At 50.5% G+C, this 25,211-nt stretch overlaps 1 protein-coding gene and 1 long non-coding RNA gene across 2 annotated transcripts in view; one reads left to right on the forward strand and one right to left on the reverse strand.

Annotated features, from left to right (window-relative positions):
* Positions 1 to 2,333: 2,333 nt before the first annotated feature.
* The window catches only part of hs6st1a (heparan sulfate 6-O-sulfotransferase 1a), a 31,703-nt gene continuing 8,825 nt past the window's right edge, over positions 2,334 to 25,211 (reverse strand). Inside the window, exons 2-4 of the mRNA XM_068338200.1 lie at positions 7,617 to 7,839; positions 5,897 to 6,145; positions 2,334 to 4,648 (exon numbers count right to left, since the gene is read on the reverse strand). Coding sequence (XP_068194301.1) covers positions 4,322 to 4,648; positions 5,897 to 6,145; positions 7,617 to 7,839 — 799 coding nt within the window. The 3' untranslated portion in view covers positions 2,334 to 4,321. The remainder of the gene's footprint in view (positions 4,649 to 5,896; positions 6,146 to 7,616; positions 7,840 to 25,211) is intronic.
* On the forward strand, positions 10,226 to 14,970 carry LOC137610563 (uncharacterized). Its single transcript, XR_011038518.1, has 3 exons — positions 10,226 to 10,415; positions 11,518 to 11,739; positions 12,536 to 14,970. It is a non-coding gene; the product is annotated as an uncharacterized lncRNA (long non-coding RNA).

A 25,211-nucleotide genomic window follows, 5' to 3' on the forward strand; every position in this document is an offset into this window, starting at 1 on the left:
AGATAAGAGAAATCTGATCTGTATTCAAGGCGATGACACGGGAAATAAAACATGTATTTCACGTGAAAAGAATTGATGACTTTCCAAAAGTAGAGACCCCTACATGTCTCACATTTGGGAAAGTCACCTGAGATTCCTCTGTAGATGGTCACCTTGAGTTTTCCGCCGACAGACTGCATGATGGGAGCGGATTTTGCCCTTAGGGCAAACTGGTAAAACTTTTTTTGCCCCTGCTCCGGGTCCTCCTTCCTCTTTCTGCGGCCCTGCAGCCTGAGGTTGTCCGGGACAGGTGATCCTCCGGAGGGGGCGGATCCGAGTTTGATTTACCGGCACATGAGAAGCAACAACATTAATTAACTTCCTGGATTCGACCTTCAAATTGACGTGCGACACAACGCAACCACGTGGTTAGACGCGCACACGCACACACACACACACACACACACACACACACTCACGCGTGCGCGCATTTAGAACTCACCTGCGTTGCTATGGAGACAACCCGGACCCCCACGGGGCCCGTTCATCTGTCTGGAAGGTGACGTCTCCAGATGAATTATGGGAGTCGGTTGTCGTCTACTGTGGGGTCACGTGCGTACCGGCAAACCGGGAGCCCCCCCCCCCCTTTCTCCCGGTACCCCCCCTCCGGTTTCCCGCCATCACACGTCAGCCGTTTTGGAGGTTGAAAGCCCCGACGGGGGACCGAAACGACCTCAATTAAACCCCCATTAATATTAATACGTTTTGTCGTTTCACGTGATTTGCCCCTAATTAAATGTGTCCCTGACTTTATAATGGGGGTCAACGGGACTGGGGGGAGGGTGAAGATGGGGGGGGGGGTCTCCATCGTGGAGCTTATTTATCAAATTTAATTTTACTAAATTTTCTGTCTTTAATTTAATTTATTAATTTATTATTTTATTATTATTATTATCATTATTATGATATGGTACATATGGGTTCATATTCCACTCCTTTCGTGTGTGTGTGTGTGTGTGTCCTCAGAAAAACAAATCCAGTCCTATTTTAGGCTCTAAGCAGAACAAAAGTTTTCATACTGTAGATAAATAATTTATTCCCTTTTAATTTGTATAAATCTCTGCTGTAAGCGTCCACCTGATGGGGGTTTGAGGGTAAAATCTGAGATTAAATCTATTAAATTCCAAATGAAGGGGGGGGGGGGGGGGATAAACCCCTAAATTGTCATGTTGATATTTTTATTCAAGAGTTTGCAGATCCACATAACGGGGATTCTTCAGATCGCAGTGGTGTCAGGGGGGTGGATGAGGGGTGTTTAATCCTTTAATGTTATGAGAGGCTTGGCAGATTAGACAAACCCCGAGTGGAAGGCCAGGGAACGCCCCCAGGCGTCCCATCAAGTCATATCTATTTTTTAGCTGAAAGGAAAATGCACCCCCCTCCCCCCCTCAGAGAGCATCTACAGGATGCTGAAAATCTGCCGATTGTGTGGAGATTTATCCGTGTTGTGCGTTTGGCGTGGAGGGTCTGAGCCACGCAGCTGCTGGGAATAAGTGACCGCCGTCCGGCGCCATCCGGTCAATCCTCCAGAACTACAATAGCCTGGCTCTGATGCAGGGGCGGGGGGGGCGGAATGCAAACCCATCTGCAGAAATCCGTGCTGGAGCTGCTTTGTTTGCAGGAGAATCAGGGGACGTCCAGGCGATGGACCGACGCCAGAGAGATGGATTCGTTCAGTCGTACAGGCAAAACAAAGCCTCCACCCTCCCTTGACCCCCCCCCAGCCAGAACCTCTATTGTTGGTTTAGTCCACATGCATCCAAAACGACAGCGACCCCACATGGGATTAGACACCCCGTCCAAACCAGTACACCAGGATCCGGCTCCTTTTTATTCCCTTCAGGTATTTAAAACTCCGCCTCCACTCTTGACTCCAACCTGCTGACCTTTGACCCCCCCCCCCCCCATCCTGGGATATTATTCCTCCACCCTGCCACCAGGGGTCAAAGTCAAACCCGCCTCACGGTTCTTCCTCTCCTTTGCATCCTCATCCAAGGGCAGAGGATGAGATTTACTGCCCCCCCCCCCACTCCCCGGTAACGTACGAGCGGGACGTGGGGAGGAATCGGGCCGTAGATCAGCGCCGACGCTACCGGAGCCGTCACGGGTGGGTGGTCCTGGTCTACAGGGTCAGCATCCCCGGATGGGGGGTGGGAGTGTGAGTGATGGAAACGTCCTCCAAGCCTCCTGATTGGATGAGAGTTCAGGAAGCGGGACGGTAAAGCTCACAGAAATCCATCAACATGTTCGTATGAAGAGGAAAAAAAAGGGAGATAAATGACACGACAGGTAAATCTGTAAAAATGAGATATTTTAATTGGTGGCTGGGTAATTCTTTTTCGCAATCATAAGAAATAAACGGGGTGTGAAGCACACAGGGAGCCGGAGCCGGAGCACACACACACACACACACCAACACAAGCATCCCTCACACACCTTTCAAAATAAAAGAGGATGTTTATTTCACAAAGGAAAAGCAGCTAAGACTTCAGATACACACAATGTGGATTAAATATTTTGACTGTAGCGTCACAGCATTCCCGAAAATTATTTCAGCAAAGGATTTAATCTGCTGGCTTCCGCTTCTTCTGAGATCGGAATGCCGAGGATAAAGCGCTCTGAAGGCGGAGGAGCGGTTCTGTCGAGGATCGGGGGTCGATCAGTCATCCCCGATGGGGGAAAAGACACAAATCGAAAAAGTGATTGGCTGGGATTACAGGAAGAGTCGGGCTCCTTCCTGATTAAAAACTTCTGATTCGTCCCCTTTCGGACCTTTATTCCTGAATCCTGATTGAATGGAGCTGCGACACGCCTTCCTCTCTTTAGCTCCGCCTCTTATTGCTCAGATTATTTGTTGACGAGAATTAATCCCAATATTGATATTCTAATCAATTCTCTCATCTGATGTCAGCAGCGTCACAAAATATTTAAATGTTAAATTCTACTTTAAAAATAATAAAAAAAAATTCTAAATACTGATGGAAATAAAATCTTTCAGATCAATAAATCTGGACATTTTTTCAAAATTTAGAAATTAAGCACAAATTAAAATCCCGAATGTAAAATTCCTGATTGGGTCACAGAATGTAATGAAATCCGACGCAGACGAAACGTCACACGGGCAATTTCAAAAAACAGTTCATATCATCCAGTCCTCATATTAAACCTGTAATGGGGGGGGGGGGCAAAAGGGTTGTGAAAATGGGAAGGGGAGGGGGGTATCGCTGGCTGCTGGAGGGGCTTTGTGTCGCCAAAAACCGGCAAGAAAATGGACAAATCGCTCAATCAGACTCACTATTTACAAAGCGTACTGTACATGGTATTTACACACACACACACACACACACGCGACCATGTGGGGACTGGGGTTCGGTACGTAGAGGCACTGCTACCTCGCCCCCCCTCCCCGGGTGAAAACGAGTTGCACTAATGAACGGTGGAAACACACCGCAGATGCCACCTGCTGCACTAAGGGCCTGCATCGCCATGGCGACCAGCGGTCCCACAGCCCAAGCATCCAAAGCCGTCGCGCGAATCCCGGCAACGATCCGCGGCGGACTTTGAGGCGACCCGCCCACGTGAGGGATCGGCTCGTCTAATGGGCCGTTATTATCCGTAGGACCAAAATAATGATCCATTACGAGACAGGAGCCACGGTAACCTTCACCCGGGCAACCGGCTCCGCCCCCTCCTCGACAGGAGGCGGGGCTTCAGTCATGGCTATAGTCCATCTGATCCCTTCCACTTAGAAAAGAAGAAAAACAAAGAAATAAAGGAATCATTTTTCTTTAGGCAGCAATGTTGGTCTCATTATCACCCCCCCCCAAAAAGAACCACACACACGACGTTTCGGTTGAAGCGACTTCATGATGATGGCTGTCTCTCCAGCTTTTTGTTCTTTAGTCCCACCCCCCTCTCTTCTGGAATCGCGGTGTCCAGGAAGTCGACTTTAAAAAGGGTGTGACCTCACAGACTGGTACGTTATGAAGCTCCGCCTCCGGCTGCAGATGACGGGGACGCATGAGGAAGAGAGGCGGGACAACGGAGCATCCATCAATCATCGAAGACTTTGATGATGAAGGGGGGGGGCGTTGCCAACGGCGACTGGAGCAAACGTCAACAACCTGAGCTGATGCAGGCGACCACAGCCAGGTCTGAATTCCACAGCCCGCCTCCCTGTTCTCTGTGTGTGTGTGTGTGTGTGTGTGTGTGTGTGTGTGTGTGTGTGTGTGTGTGTGTGTGTGTGTGGCTGTGTGTGTGTGTGTCTGTCTGCATCCTGCTGCTACCAGCGGTTGATGATCTGGTTCATGTAGTCCTCAGTGGGGAGCTTGCTGCCCACCTCCTCCGTTCTGCCCCCTTCCTCGACCTCCTCGCCCTCCTCCCGGTCACTCTCGCCGTCTTCCGGCGGGGGGACGAAGCCCTGCCCCCTGCTGGAGGGCCACAGGCTGACGCCGAGGCCCAGGCCCTGGTGGCTCTGCTGCATGTGGCTCTGGATGCGCTGCTGCCACCGCTCCAGCTGCCGGGTGTACTGGTAGCGCTGCTGGAACAGGTCCCGGGCGTAGTCGTACAGCTCCATGTCCAGCTCGTTCAGCTCCTTGATGCGCTGGATCTGAGGGGGGGGAGGAGAGGGCGTGACCGGATGAAGACGCTCAGAGGCAGAGGAGACGGGGGGGACAACTGAAAAGAATAATCTGAAGACTCCGCCCCGATTGATCTTTACAAATACAACAAGTCCTGAATCAACAAACACAACTGGTTCTAGAAGTTGTTCATAAGTTGAATTGTTTGTAAGTTGAATTGTTCATAAATTGCTATATATTAAATTTTATTCTATAATCTCCGTTTCATTTTAATACCATTAATACTCTAAATACTAAAGTACTGTTCCTCACAACTGACCAGAAACAAATACAGGACATACAAACAACCCATAATAAAATAAAATCAGGTTCAGGTCATTTAGAGTTCAGTCGTTCTCGATTTCATGTCGGTTTAAAAAAATCCGCCACAAATTGTGGATTTGTAAAATCACTAGAAAACTGTTAAAAACTCATAATATCATGTTGCTGTACAATAAATAAGAATAGAAACATGTAATAATACTAAAATGTATACGTATGGTTCCAATATCTACCGTTAAACATCAATTGTGATTCACGTGATCGTTTTAATCCAGATTAGTTAACGCTAAACTTTTGCTCCTTATAATTTAATCCTTGAGGAGGAGAAGAATGAAACACTTGGAGGAACTCTCCACCAGTTTAAGATCATCAACAACAACAGCCAGAGTCACTGTTATTGATCCACTGTAGCTACCGCAGCACGTAGCTTAGCTTTAAAGCGAAGGCAGAGGAGGAGGAGGGGGGAGTTATTGCAGGTCAGAGTCAGAGTTGTCATCGCTGCCACAAACTTCACCGACCTTTGCTTTATTATCCATGTTAAACAGTGAAGTATCCAAAGCCTGACGCACTGAGCTGCTAACAAAGAACGTTTGTAAGTTGAGGACTGCCTGTATTTGACATTAGAACCGGAGCTTTATGGGACTTGTTCTGGAATTGGACGGCGTGCTAGTCGACAGCACGCGGCGCCAGATAACAGACACATGTCTGATGTCTCGGCGCGCATCAGTGTGTAATTAAAAACATCCCTTTGTGCTGGATGTGTTTGCTGGAACAGATGGAAGCGGCCGCCGCATCGGCGTTTGGGTGTTTGTGATGTGATGACGGGCAGCGCCGGGACGCCTGTCGCTATCAGGGAATGCTAGCGGTTTAATTTAAAACATTTCCAATTTAACGGTTAAAAAAAACCAAAACCCATCCGAATCCTGAATATGTAAAAACACACAGGCGGTACCCACCGTGGCGTTGTCCAGGTCCACCCCCGCCGCTCTGGTGCTGTTGTACTGCATGAAAGGCCTGATGAAGCGCAACTTGAACGTCCGCTCAAAGAGGAACTGGGTTTTCCTCTGATACTCCGCCAGGCCGAAAAAGGCCATGTCCCGCAGGTTCTTCTTGGCCGACTGCAGGAGGAGCTGGGCCCGCTTCTTCTCCGGAACCGTCGACATGTTGTAGCAGCCGACCAGGCTCAGGTCCGCCAGCATGCGCACCTTCAGACGGACGGACAGGAAGTGGGGAAAGATGGTCAGCGGAAATTGTGTCGTTTCAAAACGGGGCAGAAAGTTCAGTTTGATGACTAAAAAAATGGAGAGAAATGAGAGATTTTCTAAATATAAACAGGTGAACCAATGATGAAAATGACAAATCAGGGTCCAGATTGAGGTCTTTTACGTCTATTATTTGATCGAGTTGTTCTCCATTCTGGTGGGTTCGCTCTGAAACGAGAGATCAGCTCGTCCCTGAATGCATCCAGAGCCGCCGTTACATCGTCCAGGAGCGACGGGCTGCATACCGATTCCAAGTCAAACCAGTACAATGTGTTCACTGTGTGTGTGTGTGTGTGTGTGTGCCACATTCATAAATGATTAGACCCTGTGTAATAACACCTTCAGGCTCAGATGAGATAAGCGGGCTAACGCTTTTAGGTGAGAGACTGAGAGAGAATGAGTAAAAAACCTGAGAATTTGAGGTGTTTGTGGCCAGCAGGGAAACACCTGATGTGTGTGTGTGTGTGTGTGTGTGTGTGTGTGTGTTTGCATCACTTTATCTTGCATCTTTCTTGTTCTTTGATATTTTAGTGACTGAGAGCAAGAAATCCAATAAACCCACTTTCTTTCACGGCCACACGTTAGGCGGCCACATTATTATTATTTTTTTAAATCATTATTGATCGACGGGGAATTTACCGTCTCGGGGGTAAAACATAAATACCCCCCCCCCACACTTGAGATGACAGATCCCCACCCCACCCCTCTGCTGACATCCCTTTGGAACAGTGTGTGAAATCTGCTCTGTACAAGATGACCAGAAACAACAGATTTCCATGGAAACCACACTGGATGTAATGAGTGTAACAGGACTGCAGTGTGTGTGTGTGTGTGTGTGTGTGTGTGTGAGTGTGTGTGTGTGAAGCTTAGGTTGGATTCGTCATCCTCCTGTTCCCTTTGTTTTTCTTGTGCTCAGCTGTAATTCAGTTTCGCCACCAGAAGTTGGCAGTAATTCACCTGCAGGCTGTTTGCAGGTTAACAAAAAGACCAGGAAGAGAATAAATACATTCCCATCTGTATGTAGATAATACAGATAATTCATGTGCGAAGTTTGGTCGATCAAAAACGGGCAAGAATTTTCAAATATTTCTTAAAAAATTAAATTAAATTAAGCATACACGATTTTATATCGTAATGCAGCACGACCACCAGTAGGTGGCAGTAACACGCCTACTGCCTGGTTGCACAGTAACAAGCGTAGCTAGCCAGGTACGCTAACATAAAAAACATCCTGTTAATTTGTGGTGCTCTAGCAACCGGGTAGCGGTTAGCGCTGATGGCGATTGGATGCAGCTCATAGGAAGCGGGGGCAATTGTGTGTCCAATCGCCCCAGATCGTCCAGTGTGAGTTTGATTGCTTTGCATCCCAGTCCCCCCCCCCCCCCCCCGGCAGGGCGGTGTCAGGACTGCCTACCTGTCTGTTATTGGCCAGGTTGTACGGGCAGTCCATGAACTGCTGCAGGGTGCAGCCCGACCAATCGGAGCCCTCGTAGCAGGAGGGCAGCTCCTCCGGCGTGGGGGTGCGTCCGTCGCACATGTGCAATGAGGTTTTCCACGTGGCCCCCCGCTGCACATGGCGCCACTCGCTGAGGTATCGGGACACCGGGTCCCTCAGCAGCGTGATGTAGTAGAACTTCCTGTAAGGGAGGGGGGGGGGGGGAGAACAGATTTATTTAGAGAGATTTTGCACCCAACCTTCCTTAAAAACACGATTAATTAAAGATTCCCCCTGAATCATTTTTATCTTCACACGGCCGAGATGAGGAGAATAGAAACCGCTGGAGGAACTCTTTCATAACATCTGCATGATAAAAATCCCCCCGTCTCCCATGTGGTGGCGCTGTTCACAAGACTTTCCCTCCTCTGCTTGAGGAGAGAGGCCACGCGAGGAGGTCGCCAGACTCCACGCCGTATTGTTAGCATTTACTGGAAGCAGCCTGGGATGCACAGAAGACATCTGTGCAGCCGACAGGAAGTCCGAACATACGAGTGGGAGGAGGAGGAGGTGGAGGAGGAAGAGGTCCGATTTGTCAGGAGGAGGATGGGGTCGGCGTGCAGGAACACAAACTGCTGGCCTCAGCACATCTCGCTCTGCAGGGCTGCGACGCGCCTCAACAACACCCCCGACGTCTCCGATTCGGAGGCACGCGCTCTTCCTCTCGCCCCAGCGAGGATGACTCATCCTGCATCCCAGATACGGATGGGGGGGGGGGGGGGGGGCTCGGTGGAGTGTGAACGTCACGGTGCCTGGAGCGCTTCAACGTCCCCCCCCTGGAAGGAGGAAGAGGAGGAGGAGACGCTCCCGACCCGTCCAGGCCTCCGCGCTCCGGCTAATTACTGCAGTCCAATCAATCGACACGTCCTCATTAGTGACACGCGTGTGCGTCTGCTGGTGTGTGACGTGTCGAGCTGTGTCTGCTATGGATTACACACACACACACACACACACACACACACACACACGCCTGTCTCTCCTGGGCTTACATCACGTCAGAGAAATGTTTGCAGAGAGTTTTGCGCTCTGACACGACTCCACAGAAACCCTTGCGGCCTCCCGGCGCACAACACAAGTCGCCTCACATAAACTAACCCCCCCCCACCACCCCCCCCCTCCCCCCCTTAAATCCTTGGCGCTGCGCTCCGGAGCTTCACCCGGAGAGAATCCCGGACGACAAAACGACTAAACCCTAAATCTAGCAACAGCTGAGACGCTTCATCTGGGAGATCCTGAGCAACAGAACAACCACACCCTGTGTCGGGGGGGCGGGGGGGGGTCACGGACAATGTAGATGATTAAACCCTAAATCCCCTAAATCCATTGGCATGCCGGGGGGGGATCCCAGGCGACGAACCAAACGAACCCTCGGTCTCTAAATCCATCGATCCAAACCCAAACTCTCCTCCCTGATCTAATCAGAAGCAGACGGGGGGGGGGGACGCTGCCTGCAGGAGACTGGGGGTGCATTATGGAGATTCCGATGATGACATTATCAGGATTCCTGGCGCTCCCTCCGGGACAGCGGAGCGTATCGAGGAGCCGCCGGAGCGCCTGCCGCGTCCCCGTCCCCCCCCCCCCCTCCGACGCCCATTAAATCAGCGATGGCATTTTCAACCAGTTTGGCTTCTATTCTTACCGGAGGAAACACAAACAGTCCGGCCCCAGACCCAGGGGGGGGGTGGAGGGGGTGGGAGGCGTGGAAGAAAATTTCAATTAGTTTTCTAATACTGAGAAAAGCAGCGAGGGCCCCCGAGCGCCAGTGATTAATCAGAGTTATGGCCCCCGCTATAATGAAAGCTCAGGCATATTACCAGACCGGATCAGAAATAAATAATATGCACGTAAACACCCCCCCACTCCCTTGCTCTCTTTCTCTTTAAAAAAAAGGTGTGTGTGTGTGTGTGTGTGTGATGAAGCCGGTCTTTGAACGCTGCAGGATCGGGACTAACAAGGACATTTTTGTTCGCCGGTTTCCTCACACACACACACGCACACACACACACACACACACACACACACACACACTCTCTCCCCCGACGTTTTTCCGTTCTGAACAAAACTACCGATCCGATAAACAATCCAGAAAGCCAAGACAGGAAGTAGAAGACGAAACGTCCTCCGTCCATCGCACGTTTCTGACCCTTTGACCTTCGTTTTTACGACCGTCTCGTGTGTTTACGCTCTGGATAAATATGTCAGAAGGTTTGTAACCACGGCGAAAAAGCATCGCCGCGATCAGAGGTATCGGTTAAATATTTAGGGTGGTGAAGGAGCCGGGGTGGGGGTGGGGGGAGGGGCTCCATTACCATTTTTGGTGAGTGGATGTTGAAGCGGGGTAAACATCACAGAAGAGGCCCGGCTGCGTTATCAGGAGGAAGCAGCCGGGCCTTCGCTGGTTTCCTGCGGGTCAAACATCACCAGCGTGACCCCCCCCCGGGCCCCCCCCACCTTCGCTTCTCCTCCAGATGCCTTCCACTTCCTCTCGTCACCAGAAGCCAACACGCCATCGAGAACGAAGAGTTTCATTGTTTGTTTTTTTTCCAGACAAAGCTTTTCCGACTCGTACAAACGCGCCGATGCCAGCAGACCGCCGGCGAGCCGAGCGGCGATGATTTATTGATAAACCACGGCGGTTTGTGGAAACAGATCCACTCCAACGAGGCCCGATCCCGAATAAAAAAAACAAGTCTCCCCCAGCTGGTCTGAAGTTCTCAGGTTAGCATTAGCATCCACCAACGGTCGTGTATTAATAGTGTTTAACCACCTCCTGTATCCATTACATTATCAAGTCCAAAGCACCGATCAATGGAAACCGTTCTGATCGCTTCGTGAAACCACTCTGGACCTGTCACCGCCATCATCATTAACTAGGTTTGGAATTATTATTTAGCATATCTTATTATTTAATTACTATTTATGTTAATTATTTATCATTTATGTTAGACTGTATGTTTGCACTTTCACACCAATCGGGCTTTATGTGCTTTCAATTGCCCCCTAGGGGACAGATAAAGTTTTTTTGAATTGAATTGGATCCATACACTCCCCATACAATTTTCCTCACTACCGACACGTCGCCGTAAATGACCAAATATGGACTCGACGCCGTGGATGCCCCGCCCACCGACAGGAGCCGAATCGATGCCGCTGTGAGCTTCTGCTCAGTCGGACACGGAATGGGTTTGATGTAAACGCACACGAGATCAAATGGTGTGTGTGTGTGTGTGTGTGTGTGTGTGTGTGTGTGTGTGTGTGTGTGTGTGTGTGTGTGAGTGAGAGAAAACATGTCCAAACTAGAATGTCGGTACACCTCAACTGAGTTTCTGCTCCCCGTTTGCTGTGAAACGTGTCACCGTTTGAACATGTGATCTCACACACACACACACACACACACGCACACACACGCACACACACACACACCTGTCTGCAGCACCAAATCAACAGTGACCTCCCCAGATGAAACCTCCCCCGCTACCCTCCCTCCCAGTCCTCTGCTCCGCTAACCATCATTAGTCAACTCGTCCCGGGCGTCTTCTGCCCCACGATGCACCGGGAGAGAGACAAGAATAGAGCCTCCAGCGCCGCCGCTGCGCTCCCCCCCACCCTCTCCTCCTCCTCCTCCTCCTCCCACCACCGCCGCCGCCGTTCTCCCGTCTCTTGGTTCCGTCTTTGTTAGTCGATCGATAACGGCCCCCGGACTCAGACGCTGGTTTGGGAGTTTAAACACAGGAGACGCCAGGGAGACAAAGTGGAAAAAGACGAGTGTGTGTGTGTGTGTGTGTGTGTGTGTGTGTGTGTGTGTGATGGCGTCGAGCAGAATGGTAGGTGGGCCTGGAGGAACAGGGCGTCCAGGAGGTTGCGGTTCATTCTGACATCACTGGTGGAAAGAGATAAGGTGGAGCCAAGAGGCGCTGCTGCTGGAACGTTTTCCATCATAACCGAATCGTGACAGACGAGCTCACATCCAGTCTGGAGACGACTGGTCCTCAAGAATAAAACCCACTGGAGAGACTCCGGAAGAAGAAAAGAAGCTGTAAAGGTAAGCTACATGCTACATGCTACAGTGTTTTCTTCTTCTCCTCAAGGATTAAATAATAAGGAGCAAAAGTTTAAACTAATCTGGCTTAAAACGGTCACGTGAATCACACGTGACGCTGAACGGTAGATACTGGAACTATACGAATCTGATTTACTCTACAGTAACATGATTTTATGAGAATTTAACGGTTTTCTAGTGATTTTGAGAATCCAGTATCTGTGGCAGACGTAAAGTCGTGTGAAATGACGTAAACTTCATTTTCATTTACAGAATTTTTAAAAAAAAACTGACATATGATCAAGAACGACCCTTCAAACGACCTGAATCTGTATTTTATTTAATTATATGTTGTTTTAATATCCTGTGCAGTAATCCCTCATTACTTGCGGTTAATAGCGATAGAGCTACAATTTATCTTATTATTTACGGTAATTTAAACGTTTACGAACCCTCCCCTGATATTAAACCACCTTTTCCCACACTCTGATAGACTGTTTAAAACACTTTTGTGTCTCAGAGACTCACAGAATGTAGCGCACTTCCGGATGACGTCAGCCAATAGGATGCGCGTACGGTATCACATGACTGCTGACCAAAAATCCACATAATAATGACATTTAATTGACCTCCAAAGGGGATTATAGATTTAAAATTTAATAAATAACGACTTAAGAAAAATCCAACTTACAAACAACCGCTCTGAACCAGCTGTGTTCGTATGTTGAGGACTACCTGTACACTTAAACCTTTCTGTAGCTGAAATTCGGGGGTATCTGTCCTTTAAACATTTTGACAGTTGATTCTCTGCAGACTCCCGATAGCAGGAGGCGCGTGTGAGGAGGTGCAGCTGGAGGAGGAAACGTGTCACAAGGAAAAAAATTATTCATGGGTCACCACACCCCCCCTATCATCAAACAGAAGGAAACACAGAGACGGAACGCCGCCCAGAGTTGGACGGTCCGGAGCGGGAACGGATAGAGAGAGTGGGCTGGGGAGGGAACCCCCCCCCCCCCCAACTGCAAAGCTAAGTTGGTGTGGAATGTAGCGCCGCCTGCTCGCTCATGTAACGCCACTGGCAGCAGCCCAGAGAGATGTCTGGGAGGGGGGTGGAGGAGAAAAGATGGATGGGGTGGGGAGGGAGGGAGACGGGTGAGGACAACATGTGTGACACAGCGAACCCAACACATCTCATGTTTGCACAATTTTGACTACATGTCTTCCTGACTGGAGTCATGTGACGTGAAGACCTGAGGCACTCCATGTTCAGGTGTTGTCATGGCACCGCCCCCATCCTGTAAAACCCTGTCCCGTTAGCCCCGTCCCCTTAGCCCTGTCCCGTTAGCCCTAGTCATGTCCCCTTAGCCCTGTCCCGTTGGCCTTGTCCCGTTAGCCTTGTCCCGTTAGCCTTGTCCCGTTAGCCCTGTCCAGTCAACCCCATGGTGATGACCCTGTCCCGTTGGCCTTGTCCCGTTAGCCTTGTCCCGTTAGCCTTGTCCCGTTAGCCTTGTCCCGTTAGCCTTGTCCCGTTAGCCCTGTCCTGTCAACCCCATGCTGATGACCCTGTCCTGTTGGCGCCGTTCCCTCAGTCCCTTTGCATCAACCCTGTCCTGTTAGCCCGGTCCCGTTAGCGCTGTCCTGTTAGCGATGTCATCGTCTCTAACCACTGCTGAATCTCCACATCTATTAACAGGAAAGGGTTTCGGGCAGATTAAAAAAATGTTTTTAATTCCTTTTCAGTTATCAAAAATACCTGACGGGTAAAAACACACCGATTTATAGTCGACCTTTTCTACGATCAATCAACTTCAAGTAATGGAAACACTAAAAAACTGCAGGAAATTGCAAAAACTTTAATATTCAATCCGACAATCTTACAGTCAAATTTATTGTTTGTTTTTTTGCACCTTTGATTTTTCATAAAATATTTTCCACTGATCTAATTAATTAATTTAATTTGTCAGGTATTTCATTTGAACAATCTCTTTATCTTTCCCCCTAAGACTAATTTTATCGTTTCTTCAGTCCTGCTGCTGTAAAATCTGCTCCTGGACGCGAGTCGCCAATAAAGGTTAAAGTTTAAAGCGATGAAAGGTTAATATATGTATCTCTGGGTAAACAGAAGAAAACTAATCATCTCAGTTTATCTTTGGTTTTCAGCCAAATCCGGAGGAGTAACTTGTGAGTCCTCCCTCGGTCTGTTGTTGGCTCGCTGCCCGGTCCCCGAGTAATAAAGAAGTGATTATTAACTGGTTTCTGTATGAGCGTCGGATCGGAGGCTCTGGGAAAAAAAACCAAAAAAACAACAAAAAACAGGAAACTAAAGAAACAAAACCAACCCCGAGAAAATAGTTCTGCAAAATCCAGATTCTGTCAGGAGTGACCAGAATACAGTAATCTGATTACTTTTTCAGGATCCTGCAGCGATGAAGTCAAGGAAAGGAGGAGCATGAGGTCGTTCAAGGCAACGCAAATCCTTGTGTGTGTGTGTGTGTGTGTGTGTGTGTGTGTGTGTGTATTCACATTGCATCAGATTCATACACGTCCTCCTGATACTGAGGTCAAAGCAATCTCTTTCCTAACAGGCTGACATATGGACACCACACACACACACGCACGCACACACACACACACACACACACACACACACACACACACACACAGTGTGACATGATGTCAGAGCGCTGATATGTCCCAACTCCCCTGAACGCATCGAGTAGAAATCGCCGGGAGAGACGGAGCGAGGAAGGGGGGAGGATGAGGAGGAATGATGCAGAGTTTTGGGGCAATTAAAAGCCTGGGTAACGGGGCTAATGAGCAGACAGGTGGCCCCATTACAGGAGCCGCCACACACACTCATTAACACACACACACACACACAACCTCCCCTCTGGCTGGGATTAGTGTGTGCAACTGTGTGTGTGTGTGTGTGTGTGTGACCCCCGTCTCCTCATTAATCAGGCTTCACATAGGAGACTGAAGGCAACAGGGCGTTACTGTGTGTGTGTGTGTGTGTGTGTGTGTGTGTGTGTGTGTGGAGGGGAGAGTGTGAAATTGGAGTGATAAAGCAGTTAACATTAAAACCTCTCCACCTGCACAAAGCAGCACACACACACACACACACACACACACACACACACACACATCTGCATGAAAAGGTGCCGCTTGTGTGAATAACCAGGATAACAAGACAGCGAGCTTCTAGGGGCGAAGAGGTGAGACGTGTGGGGAGGAGGTGAGACGTGTGAGGAGGAGGAGGTGAGACGTGTGAGGAGGAGGAGGTGAGACGTGTGAGGAGGAGGAGGTGAGACGTGTGAGGAGGAGGTGAGACGTGTGAGGAGGAGGAGGTGAGACGTGTGAGGAGGAGGAGGTGAGACGTGTGGGGAGGAGGAGGTGAGACGTGTGAGGAGGAGGAGGTGAGACGTGTGGGGAGGAGGAGGTGAGACGTGTGAGGAGGAGGAGGTGAGACGTGTGAGGAGGAGGAGGTGAGACGTGTGGGGAGGAGGAGGTGAGACGTGTGAGGAGGAGGAGGTGAGACGTGTGGGGAGGAGGAGGTGAGACGTGTGAGGAGGAGGAGGTGAGACGTGTGAGGAGGAGGAGGTGAGACGTGTGAGGAGGAGGAGGAGGTGAGGGGAGGAGACATAAATGTCTGAGGATGAAGGGAGTAAGGAAGGGGGGGTACCATCTCCGGTCTGGGGGCCCTCAACTCACCCTGGGGAGACAGGGAGGGACAATTGACTCCCCAAGAATAAAGGGGAGTAAAGGGGGAGGATGGGGGAGTGCTTGAGTGACTGGGTGGGGGTTGGGGGGGTTAGCGGGTGAGGGGGGGGGGGTCCTCCAAGCCCAATTAAGCCAGACTGCATGTCAGAGGGCTGAGCCAAACATGCCCCACCTGTTTAGAGAGGCCATGGGGCTAATGAGGCTGTCTGGAGGGGGGGGGCTAGGGTTGGGGTTGGGGGGGGGTTTCCACAGACTTGGAGAATACGGTCGACGTTCCCGGTTTTTGTCCCGATGTCGTCTCTCATTATGCAGCCGCAGCTCAGACGGATTTCACAGCTAAAGTTACCCCCCCCCCACACACACACACACACACTCACCAATCAGTCTGACAAAAACATGCTGCCAAATTAAAAGCAGAAACCAGCGGATGGGTGGGGGTGTGAGTGGGGGGGGGTAATGAAATAATAGGAGCCAAACATTGTGCAACAGGAGCAACAACAGATTTCTAGACAGAACACCTCTGTGTGTGTGTGTGTGTGTGTGTGTGTGTGTGTGTGTGTGTGTGTGTGTGTGTGTGTGAAAGAAGCCTATTGTCTTCGAGTGTAACTCAAGCACAGACACCATTTAAGACGGAGGCGTCCTTCCTTCCTTCCTTCCTTCCCTTCCTTGCATCCTTCCTTCCTTGCATCCTTCCTTCCTTCTAGAAACAGTTTTTTCTCAAATAGTTTCAGAATCTGAAATCTGCTCTCTTTGTTTCTCGGAGGTAAAGTTCATGGAATCATTTCGCTTCAAAATCCAAAGGTCGCACAATCAATACAAGAAAATTGAAAGTTGACATTCTTTTCAAGGGGGGGGGGTGGGGGTGGGGGCTGGGGTGGGACAGCAGGGAGATCTCTGAAGGAGGTTTAACGTCTCTTTGATTCGCTGATGACCAGAAGCTTAAAGCTCTTAAACATCCAGATACTAGAACAGAGGAATCTAAACGGCCATTTCATTTGTTCACACGACATAAAACACACACACACACACACACACACACACACACACAATCGACTTGCAGCTGCTCGCCTGAGATTAAGGCCAGTGTGACAGACGTGATTTCAGGCTGCATCTGTGGCCGAGAGGAGGAGGGCAGGACGAATAAAACGGGTAGCACGGCGCTATCACACGCTCAGAAGCTAACCGCTACAAGCTAGTGGACGGAAAAAGTGTGTGTGTGTGTGTGTGTGTCAGATTCAAAAAGCATTTGTGTCAGAAACCATCAGGCGTTTAGCTGAAGCCCCGCCCAGACATATTTATCCTGAATTCAAAGCCAGAATAAACGCATCCATCAGTATTTGCAGCGATTTAGCATCAATAGATACGCGCTAAATGAATCTGGAGCCTGGCGGCCTTTGAGTGCGTCAGCTGCGCCGCGTGTAATTTGTGCCACCTGATTTGATTTGGCGTGAAATCTGCGCGTTCACCTCGTTCGCCGATGCAAAAAACCCAAAAAAAACTTGGGTTTTATTTGCAGTGGAAGAAAGAACGGAAAAAGACGAGGAGCGAACGGCTCGTGGAAACATCTATGCATCACGGCTGACGTGTTTATCTTCTGCGCTGAGTGGAAAGTAAACAGGGGAACGGGTCAAAGTCGAACTCCGACAGAGGCAGAAACATTCCCTTTACTGGTCCGGTGCGATCAACCCGATGACGGAAGAGGCTTTCGGGGACCTGGTGGATGTAAAGGGACTGGAAAGAGGCGTCGCTCTGAGGTAATGGAAGACTTTAACGTTGTGAAAGCAAAAAAAAAACAAAAAAAACAGCTGGAAAGTTTCCCCTCTTTTGCAACAACGGGCAACAAATTTCTGTTCTCATTGTGCAACGCCGTCCTCATCAATCACCGCTGGGATTGTAAAAAACTGTCCGGCGGGACGAGGAGCACAAACATTCCAGGGCTGGAGTCGAACTCCCGGCCAAATATTTTGGGTTGAAATTCTTCAGATTAGTCCACTCAGCCTGGGATTCTGCTTGGAAACGCTCATTTGCCTGCCCCCACTTTGAATTGTTTTCCTTGACAGGAAAACCACAACACACTTTTCTGAATCGACGTCTTGGGATCGGCTCGCGTGACCGAATGTTCTGATCGATTTAAAGCTGGATTCCAGCGGAAGTGAAGCAAAAACGCCACACGTGTTTCGCGGGTGATGTTGTCCTGTAACTTCTTGCCCCACTGAGTCTGTCGTTTGCCTCCAGCCAACTATTTTTCCACGCTGCTCCACGTTCTTGTTGATGTTTTTGCATTCAGGTGGACCTCAGGGGATAATTGAGTTTATTACAACCTGTGAACATCTGATCGGTTTCTTTCTTCCTTTGCCATAGTAACGACCGTGTGCGCGGTGATCTCACCGATCACATGTGGATTCTAACAGCTGTAAATTTTCCAGCAAGCGAGGAAAATTATACCTCCGCTGCGTGAGAGGTGGAACTGTCCTGATTGGATCGCTTTGTGACGTCTTTTAGTCGATATTCTTAAATTGGAGGGCGATCCGAGCCCCGCCAGATAAAAAAGGGTGAATCCTGAAGGATCCCAAGCAAATCCCGGGATCAGACGACGAGGCGGGATGTGCAGCAAGGAAGGAAAACCATTGACTGAGTCTACAGGTCGGAGTTCGCGCGGCGTGTGAGATACCGTAGCTTAAATCCACCCGGACACGGAGCGCCAAGGGAACAATCCATGCAAATGAAGAGCCTCCTTATGGAGGGAGTCGCAACGACTCAATGCACACACACACACACACACACACACACACACACACACACACACGCACACACACGGAGACATCCCCACAAGTGTCTTCCCTCATGTTCAAACCAAATCTGCAACAAAGGAAGAGAAGAACAGACGGACGCTGAAAGGGAAGGAAGAGGAAGCAGCCAGCGCCGCCGTCTGCTGCGCCTGATTAGCATTCAGTCGTTAGCCGTTAGCGCCTTATCAGAGCCCGCCTGCACACCTCCCACTCAGGGTCGCCTCGCTGAAAGCTCAAGGTGTCTGCCCCCCCCCCCCCCCCCCCCCCCCCCACACACACATATCTGTTCGCCCGCCCACGCAGGTTCCTCTCAGAACAACAGGAAACACCGAAACAAGAGGAGAGACGCCGGAAAGAGAATCACCTGAAAACGCCTAAACGATGTTAGCCTACATCGTCATGCCTGGGGGGTGGAGGGGGGGGGGGGGATACATTCCACCTGAAGATTTCTCCACCTAATGGTCATGTAGCGTTGGGGGTGGGGGGGCGTTCCACTGGAATGTGAGTGTGGATCCCTGTAGGGTCCGTTTTACCAAAGGTGAGCGGCGCCACAGGAATGCTGATGCTGTGATTTCCCTGGGGGGGCGGGGGGGGGGGGGGCACATCAGCCCTCTTTAAGACGGGAGGAGATATCATCCAACATTCCTGGAGGGCCCCCCCCCCTTCCCCACCACCCCTCACATTCATCACCCGCTCCCAGGAACCCTCCTCCAAACTCCCACCCATCCCTGCAGCGGGGATTACACCCCCCCGCCCCCCCTCCAGTAAAAACCCTCTGAAGGCAGATCCAGAAGTGTCTAGAATGTCTGCCCCTCCCTTTGTACGGGGGGGGGGGGTGTTGCGTCCATCTAATGGAGTTTGGAACAGTTGGAGCTGGGGGGGGGGGGGGGGCTGCTGTGCGTGAGTGTGTGTGCGAGCGTGTGACCCCCCACACCGGCAAAAACCGGAAGCTGTGATGAAGGTGGGGGGGGGGCATCCAGCCACGGCTGTCAAACAGAGATTTAGCACCAAAGGTAATTGCAGTCACAATGAAAAAGGAGGGGGGGGGGGTGGTCGGCTAAATTATGCTGAATAGCACTGCAGTGATACCCCCCCCCCCCTAAAGAAACAATGCCGAGCCACAAACCACTTCTCACTGAGACAGCAGCATCAAGGCAAGAATAATGGATCCCTGCACAGACCTTCAGCTCGATAGCCGCAGAAACAAAGCTCTCATTGTAATCTCACCCCCCCACCACGTTGTTGCATTCATCCCCGCGTTAATCCTTTTGAAGCCCCCCCCCCATCCCGACTGTACTGTAGATCATCAGAGAAGAATGAGAATTCTACTGGAGGCTTTTCATCTATTCCTGCGGCGCCGCTTTAGCGGGACGGTAGCGTATTTAGCTTACCGAGTTAGCTGATTGCTAACTTAGCTAATTGAGTAACAAGCTAAACCTGAAAAGTCACATGACGCTTCAAGCGTGTTCCCGTTGCATGAGGGCGGGGCAGGTGTCATCACTGGAGGTCAGTCTGACCGCGGGGTTAAAGCGCGGCGACCTCAGATACAGGAAGTTATCGACTGCGTCCCCACAGATCCATGGATGGACGCCGGACGGTCACTGGCCTGTAGGGGGGGGGGGGCAGCTGGAAAAATAGATGGGGGGGGGGTGTGGTGATGCATCGACCGCGGTCCCACAGAGGGGGTTTAAGGTTCAAAGGCCAACGAGCGTTTGGACGACAGAGAAACACAAGACACACAAACTCCATTTAAGGAGAGGATGAGCCCGAAAATCCCCCATAATGCAACTAAAACAAAAATAAATTGAATCATTATCTCTCGTCTTTAAAAAGTTAATGAATAATATTAGAAACGGAAACCGGCGGTCTTGCAGGGGGGGGGAAATTAGGAAATAGCTGCTGGTAGATTAAGTCTGTCCTGACGTGTCGGTTCTGTTAGCCGTACGGCTAACGGGGGGGCCGGCGAGGATCGGGAACACAGGATCGGAATCTGTCGCTCAACCTCGAGGAAAAGTCCCACCCGGGGAACAAGAACCAGGAAGTTATGCTGAGTATTTAGAGTACAGTGGTATCTCTACGTACGGACGTCTCGTCATACGAAATTTGCACAACTCTTATTTATTGTGTAATAATCTAATTATAACATGTATTTGTTACATGTTTTGATGCATTTTTATGCTTTATAAAACATTTATGTCTGAATTTTGGATCTTGGAACGGATTAGGGCATTTGCATGGAAAAGGCGTCTCTACTTACGAAATTTCTTCCAGAACCAGTTAATTTCGTAAGTAGAGGCGCCACTGTTATTTGTTCAAAGTCACGCCAAGAGACGCCTTCAAAAAGACGCCCGTCCCGTTTCGTGACGTTCTAGAACATCTAGAACCCCCAAGTCCAATCTCCAAGTCCAACCCGACAGCGACCTTCGGAATCACTTGAACAGTTTCCCGTTGAAGTGTTTTTGGGGGGGGGGTTTTTGGCAGCGCTGCTATTAATTCAGCTCCGGCGGTTTCAGGTCATTACCAATCATCTGAACGGCGTTCCGTCCTCGCCGCTTTCTCAAGCTCCCCAAAGTGTTTGTGGGGGGAAAAAAAAAAAAGTCAAGTTGACTGTAATCCAAGCGTCGCCGCCGGAGTAATTGCCTAAATTGGAAATTTCTCTCCGCTATAGGAGGAAGCAGTTTGTCGCGTCTACGCCGCCTGGTGACAGCAACAATAAAAAAGAAAACGAAAGCGGGGCAGTAATGGCGGTGGCGGTTGTTGTAGGGGGAAGCATTTCAGCGCAACACGTCCCTCCAGATGCTGACATCAGTGGAAAATCTGCTCGACACACACGCTTCTACTTTGTCGCTCCAGGAGGGGGAGCGAAAGGTCGGGACGAATGGCGTAAAGGAAGGTCAGGGCGGACGGGAGTCAGGTGAGCTCGTCCCCCCCCCCCCCCCCCCACCACCCACCACCACCGCCCAACCAGAGAGGTGACACCCACCCCCCCCACCAAACAGGGATTTAATTTGCTGATTTAATTAACTGATTGCTTAACTTCCGTCTGTTGCGTGGCAGCGATCGGCGATCTCCACGCACGACCCCCGCCCCCAACCACACACCACCACCGCTGGGGAGACACACACACACACACACACACAAAATCAGATGTGGGGGGGATGGGTTGATGTACAAAATACAAACACACTTTGGTTCAGAAACCGTCCCAGTAGCGCCCGTGAGCTATCACTTGTGTTCTGTAAGTGTGTGTGTGTGTGTGTGCGTGTGTGTGTGTGTGTGTGTGTGTGTGTGTGCGTGTGTGCGTGTGTGTGTGTGTGTGTGTGTGTGTGTGTGTGTGTGTTGTCTCTCTCTAACAAAGGGACGAAGGTCCCGGTTAAATTAGCGAGCTTCATTCCATCAATGTTCATCATTATTTCATGCACCTCTGAATATTTCATACCGTCGTCTGTGTGTGTGTGTGTGTGTGTTCTCAGTGTTTATGATTGCGACTGCTGCATGCGTGTGTGTGAGTGTGTGTGAGTGTGTGTGAGTGCGTGCTGGCATTAAGTATTAACTGAGCTGGGGGGCTCAGAGATGCCCCGGTCCTCCACCATCCCGGTTCGCTCCACTACTCTCCTGTCTCGCCTTTCCAGGATGGGAGCCTGGGGAGCTGTCAAGATGCAAAGCCGTGTGTGTGTGTGTGTGTGTGTGTGTGTGTGTGTGTGTGTGTGTGTGTGTGTGTGTGTGTTGCCTGAAAAGGGGCTGAGACTCATGCAAAACCCAGATGAGTTAATAATGCTGTTTGAGAATCTCTCTTCAAACACACACACATTCTCAGACAGACACGTGTGCCACACACACACACACACACACACAGGACCCCCACCACCACCACCACCACCACCATCCTACGTGACACATTCTCCTCTACCCCCCCACCACCCACCCCCAACCTCCTATTCCCTCGTCCATTTGTTTCAGGAGTGGTGGTGGGGGGGGGGTGCAGAAAACACAGAAAGGGCAGCTTGAGGAAGAGGAGGAGGAGGAGGAGTGTGTGTGTTTTGACGGAGCGCTGACAAGAAGCAGGTGTCCCAGCTGCCCCCCCCCACCCCCCCCATCTTCCTCGATCATTCCACCTCTCCCCGCTTCTATCTGGGTCGCCTCCTTTCTGTTTAAACCGGCCTGCAGGAGGTGAAACAAGCCAGAGCAAAAGAAAGACAGTCTGCCCCCCCCCCATACACACACACATACACACACACACACACACACACACAAAGACCTTCAGACCTTCAAAGTCACGTTAACATTTAACCAGTTGAGTAAATCAACACACATGGAGTGTGTGTGTGCGCGTGTGAAATAAGATTATACAGGTGAGTGTGTGTGTGTGTGTGTGTGTGTGTGTGTGTGTAAAGCCACAAAACGTCTGATTGTCCAAACTGGACTGTGATTTCGACAAACAGGTCTGACAGGAAGTCCTTACCTGTTGCAGGAGGAAGAGGAGGAGGAGGAAGAGGAAGAGGTCATGGTGGAGAGGAAACAGTTAATAATGAGCGTGGGCGTCGGGCAGCACAACCGGTCGTGGTAACGGCGTTAAACCGTGTAATCATTAGACAGTGGCATCAGATCCCGGAGCGATCACGCCGTCCTGGATCGATGACTTCCTGTCTGATACGGGGGGGGGGGCAGTGGGGGGGGCAAACTGATCCCAATCCCCTCTGGGCTCTGCCCCGTCATTTAACCCCTGAAGGGTAACGTGTCCCATTTCTTTAACCCTCCATACAAAAAGGTGTCTGAGGTGAACAGTCCATATCCCACAATGCTTTGCAAACAGAGGCAGAAAAAAAATGGAGGGACGAGGAGGCGGCGGAGGTGGAGTGAAGGCGCGGGAGGGAGGGATGGCGTGTGCGCCGCTGCCTCGGAATCCTCCTGATGGAAGCTGTCAGCTTCTGTTCCGTTGAGGAAGAGGAGGATGGGGGAAGATGAAGAGATGAGAGCAGGTCCAGAATGGAGAGATGGGGAGGGAGATGCAAGGAGGCGGGCCAGCGATGCTCCTCACAGTTCATCACCGGGGAGGTGGGAGGAGTCCAGGACACACCGCTCCGGAGGGAAGCGAGAGCTGCTCTTCATCACGCTGCTCCTCCTCCTCCTCACAGGAAGAAGATTACTCGTCTATGACGACCTGAGAGCTTGATGAGGTCATCCACGTGAGGGGAAACCCGACGGCGAACTTTCCCGCGACGCTGAACCCACCCGGGAGGAATTGCCCCGCCCACTTTGTGATGCAACCCAATTAAGTGAAAGAAGGGGAGGGTTCCAGTTGGAAAACGCCGCCTGAAGCGATTAAGCCGTGAAAACGACGTGGGTTGAGGAGACCGATGTGATCCGACGGGGCTTTGTGTCCGACCGGCGACCCGCGAAGTGTATCCATTCAAGTGAGACGTGTAGGACGAGCGGATGAAGAGTCCGAAAGGGCCTGTCAGGCAAAACGCAGGGCAGAGCAGCCCTTTGTCTAAAGAAGAGGAAGACGAGAAAGAAGAAGAGGAAGAGGTTGACGAGAAAGAGGATGAAGAAGAAGATGATGAACATGGAGGAGGAAGAAGAAGAAAAAAAACAGGAAGTAGAAGAAGAGGAAGAAAAACAACTGTTCCAAACGGCGGCCGCTATTCGTTACCTGAAGCTGTCATTACTTCTTTTATAAATTAAAAGTCGGAAAGCGGGTGATCCATGCGCACACGGAACAGAATGATGATGTTATTGTTGGTAGCGATGCCCTCCGGGGGCCCCCCCGGGGGCCCCTCTTGGCGCCCCCACAGTGCTGGGTAAAAAACCTGAAACACAGCTGGTCGTGAAAATATTTGGATCCTCTGGCCGTTTCCTGACAACTCCGTGTGTTTGTCTGCCAAAGTTAACACGGCGGCAACAGAATCCTCTCTTTGAGATGGGGGGGCTGGGGGGGGGGGTGAAAGGCAGGTGTGGATCCACGCTTTGAACAGCCTGACAGCTGCTCCCGCTAAACAACCAACGAAGAAGAAGAAGAAGAAGAGGAGACAGAAACGGGAATGTTTGATCGTCTCCATCGCATCGACGGCGTCGGTCGCTAACGGCGACGTCTGACGTCACTGGATGAGGACGCCGTGTCACACCTTTACACCCCAACACATACACACAACCTCTGAAATGGTTAAAATGCCGGCCTCTTTACGCTGATTAACATTCCTTTAGGGGGGGGGGGGGTACTTTCCTTCACCTTCTCACCCCTCAGCGTTCCTCACTCTTCCTCGGACAACCCCACCCCCCCATCATTAATCCCTTTCTCCGCCTCACAGCGCGGCGTGTCCGTGCATGTATGTGCGAGGCGTGTCGTAGCACGCTCCCCCCATTCCGTCCGCTAACCGCTCCCTTTGACTTATTTATGGCGTCTTTACGGTGGTTAATAAAGTCTGTTTGGCTCACATCCCATCACAGATGATTTATTGAGGGTTTTTTTTTTGGGGGGGGGGTTCCTATTTTCCAGGGTCAATAATCTTTGCCAGCAGAATCAAGTCGGAACATTTAAAAATGTACAATTTTCTTCTGAAAAAAGGTGATGAAAGCAGAATCCTCCGACTACTTTTTTTGAAATCAAAGTTTTAACACCGTAAGACTCACAAAAAAGGCTTTAAAAAATAAAAAAGCAGGCTTGTTGAGCCCTCTGCGGTTAACCCCAAGTGAAAAAGACTCGACAAAAAGAACCCGCCGCTCGTTTTTGTGCGGCGACTGAACGCCCACGACGCCGTCTGAGGCGAGCGAACGGCGTTTGCTCCCCCGAACTTATTACAGGAGGGAGGAGAGACAAACAAACAGGTAATGAAGACGCAAAAACAAAACAAAAGAAGAAGCCAGACGGAAAGCCAACAGAACCTTCACAAGAAAGCGTGTGTGTGTGTGTGTGTGTGTGTGTGTGTGTGTGTGTGACAATTCCCGCTGACCTGAAAAACCGACTCG

The sequence above is a fragment of the Antennarius striatus genome, chromosome 17 (assembly GCF_040054535.1).
Source record: "Antennarius striatus isolate MH-2024 chromosome 17, ASM4005453v1, whole genome shotgun sequence".
NCBI classification, from domain to species: Eukaryota; Metazoa; Chordata; class Actinopteri; order Lophiiformes; family Antennariidae; genus Antennarius; species Antennarius striatus.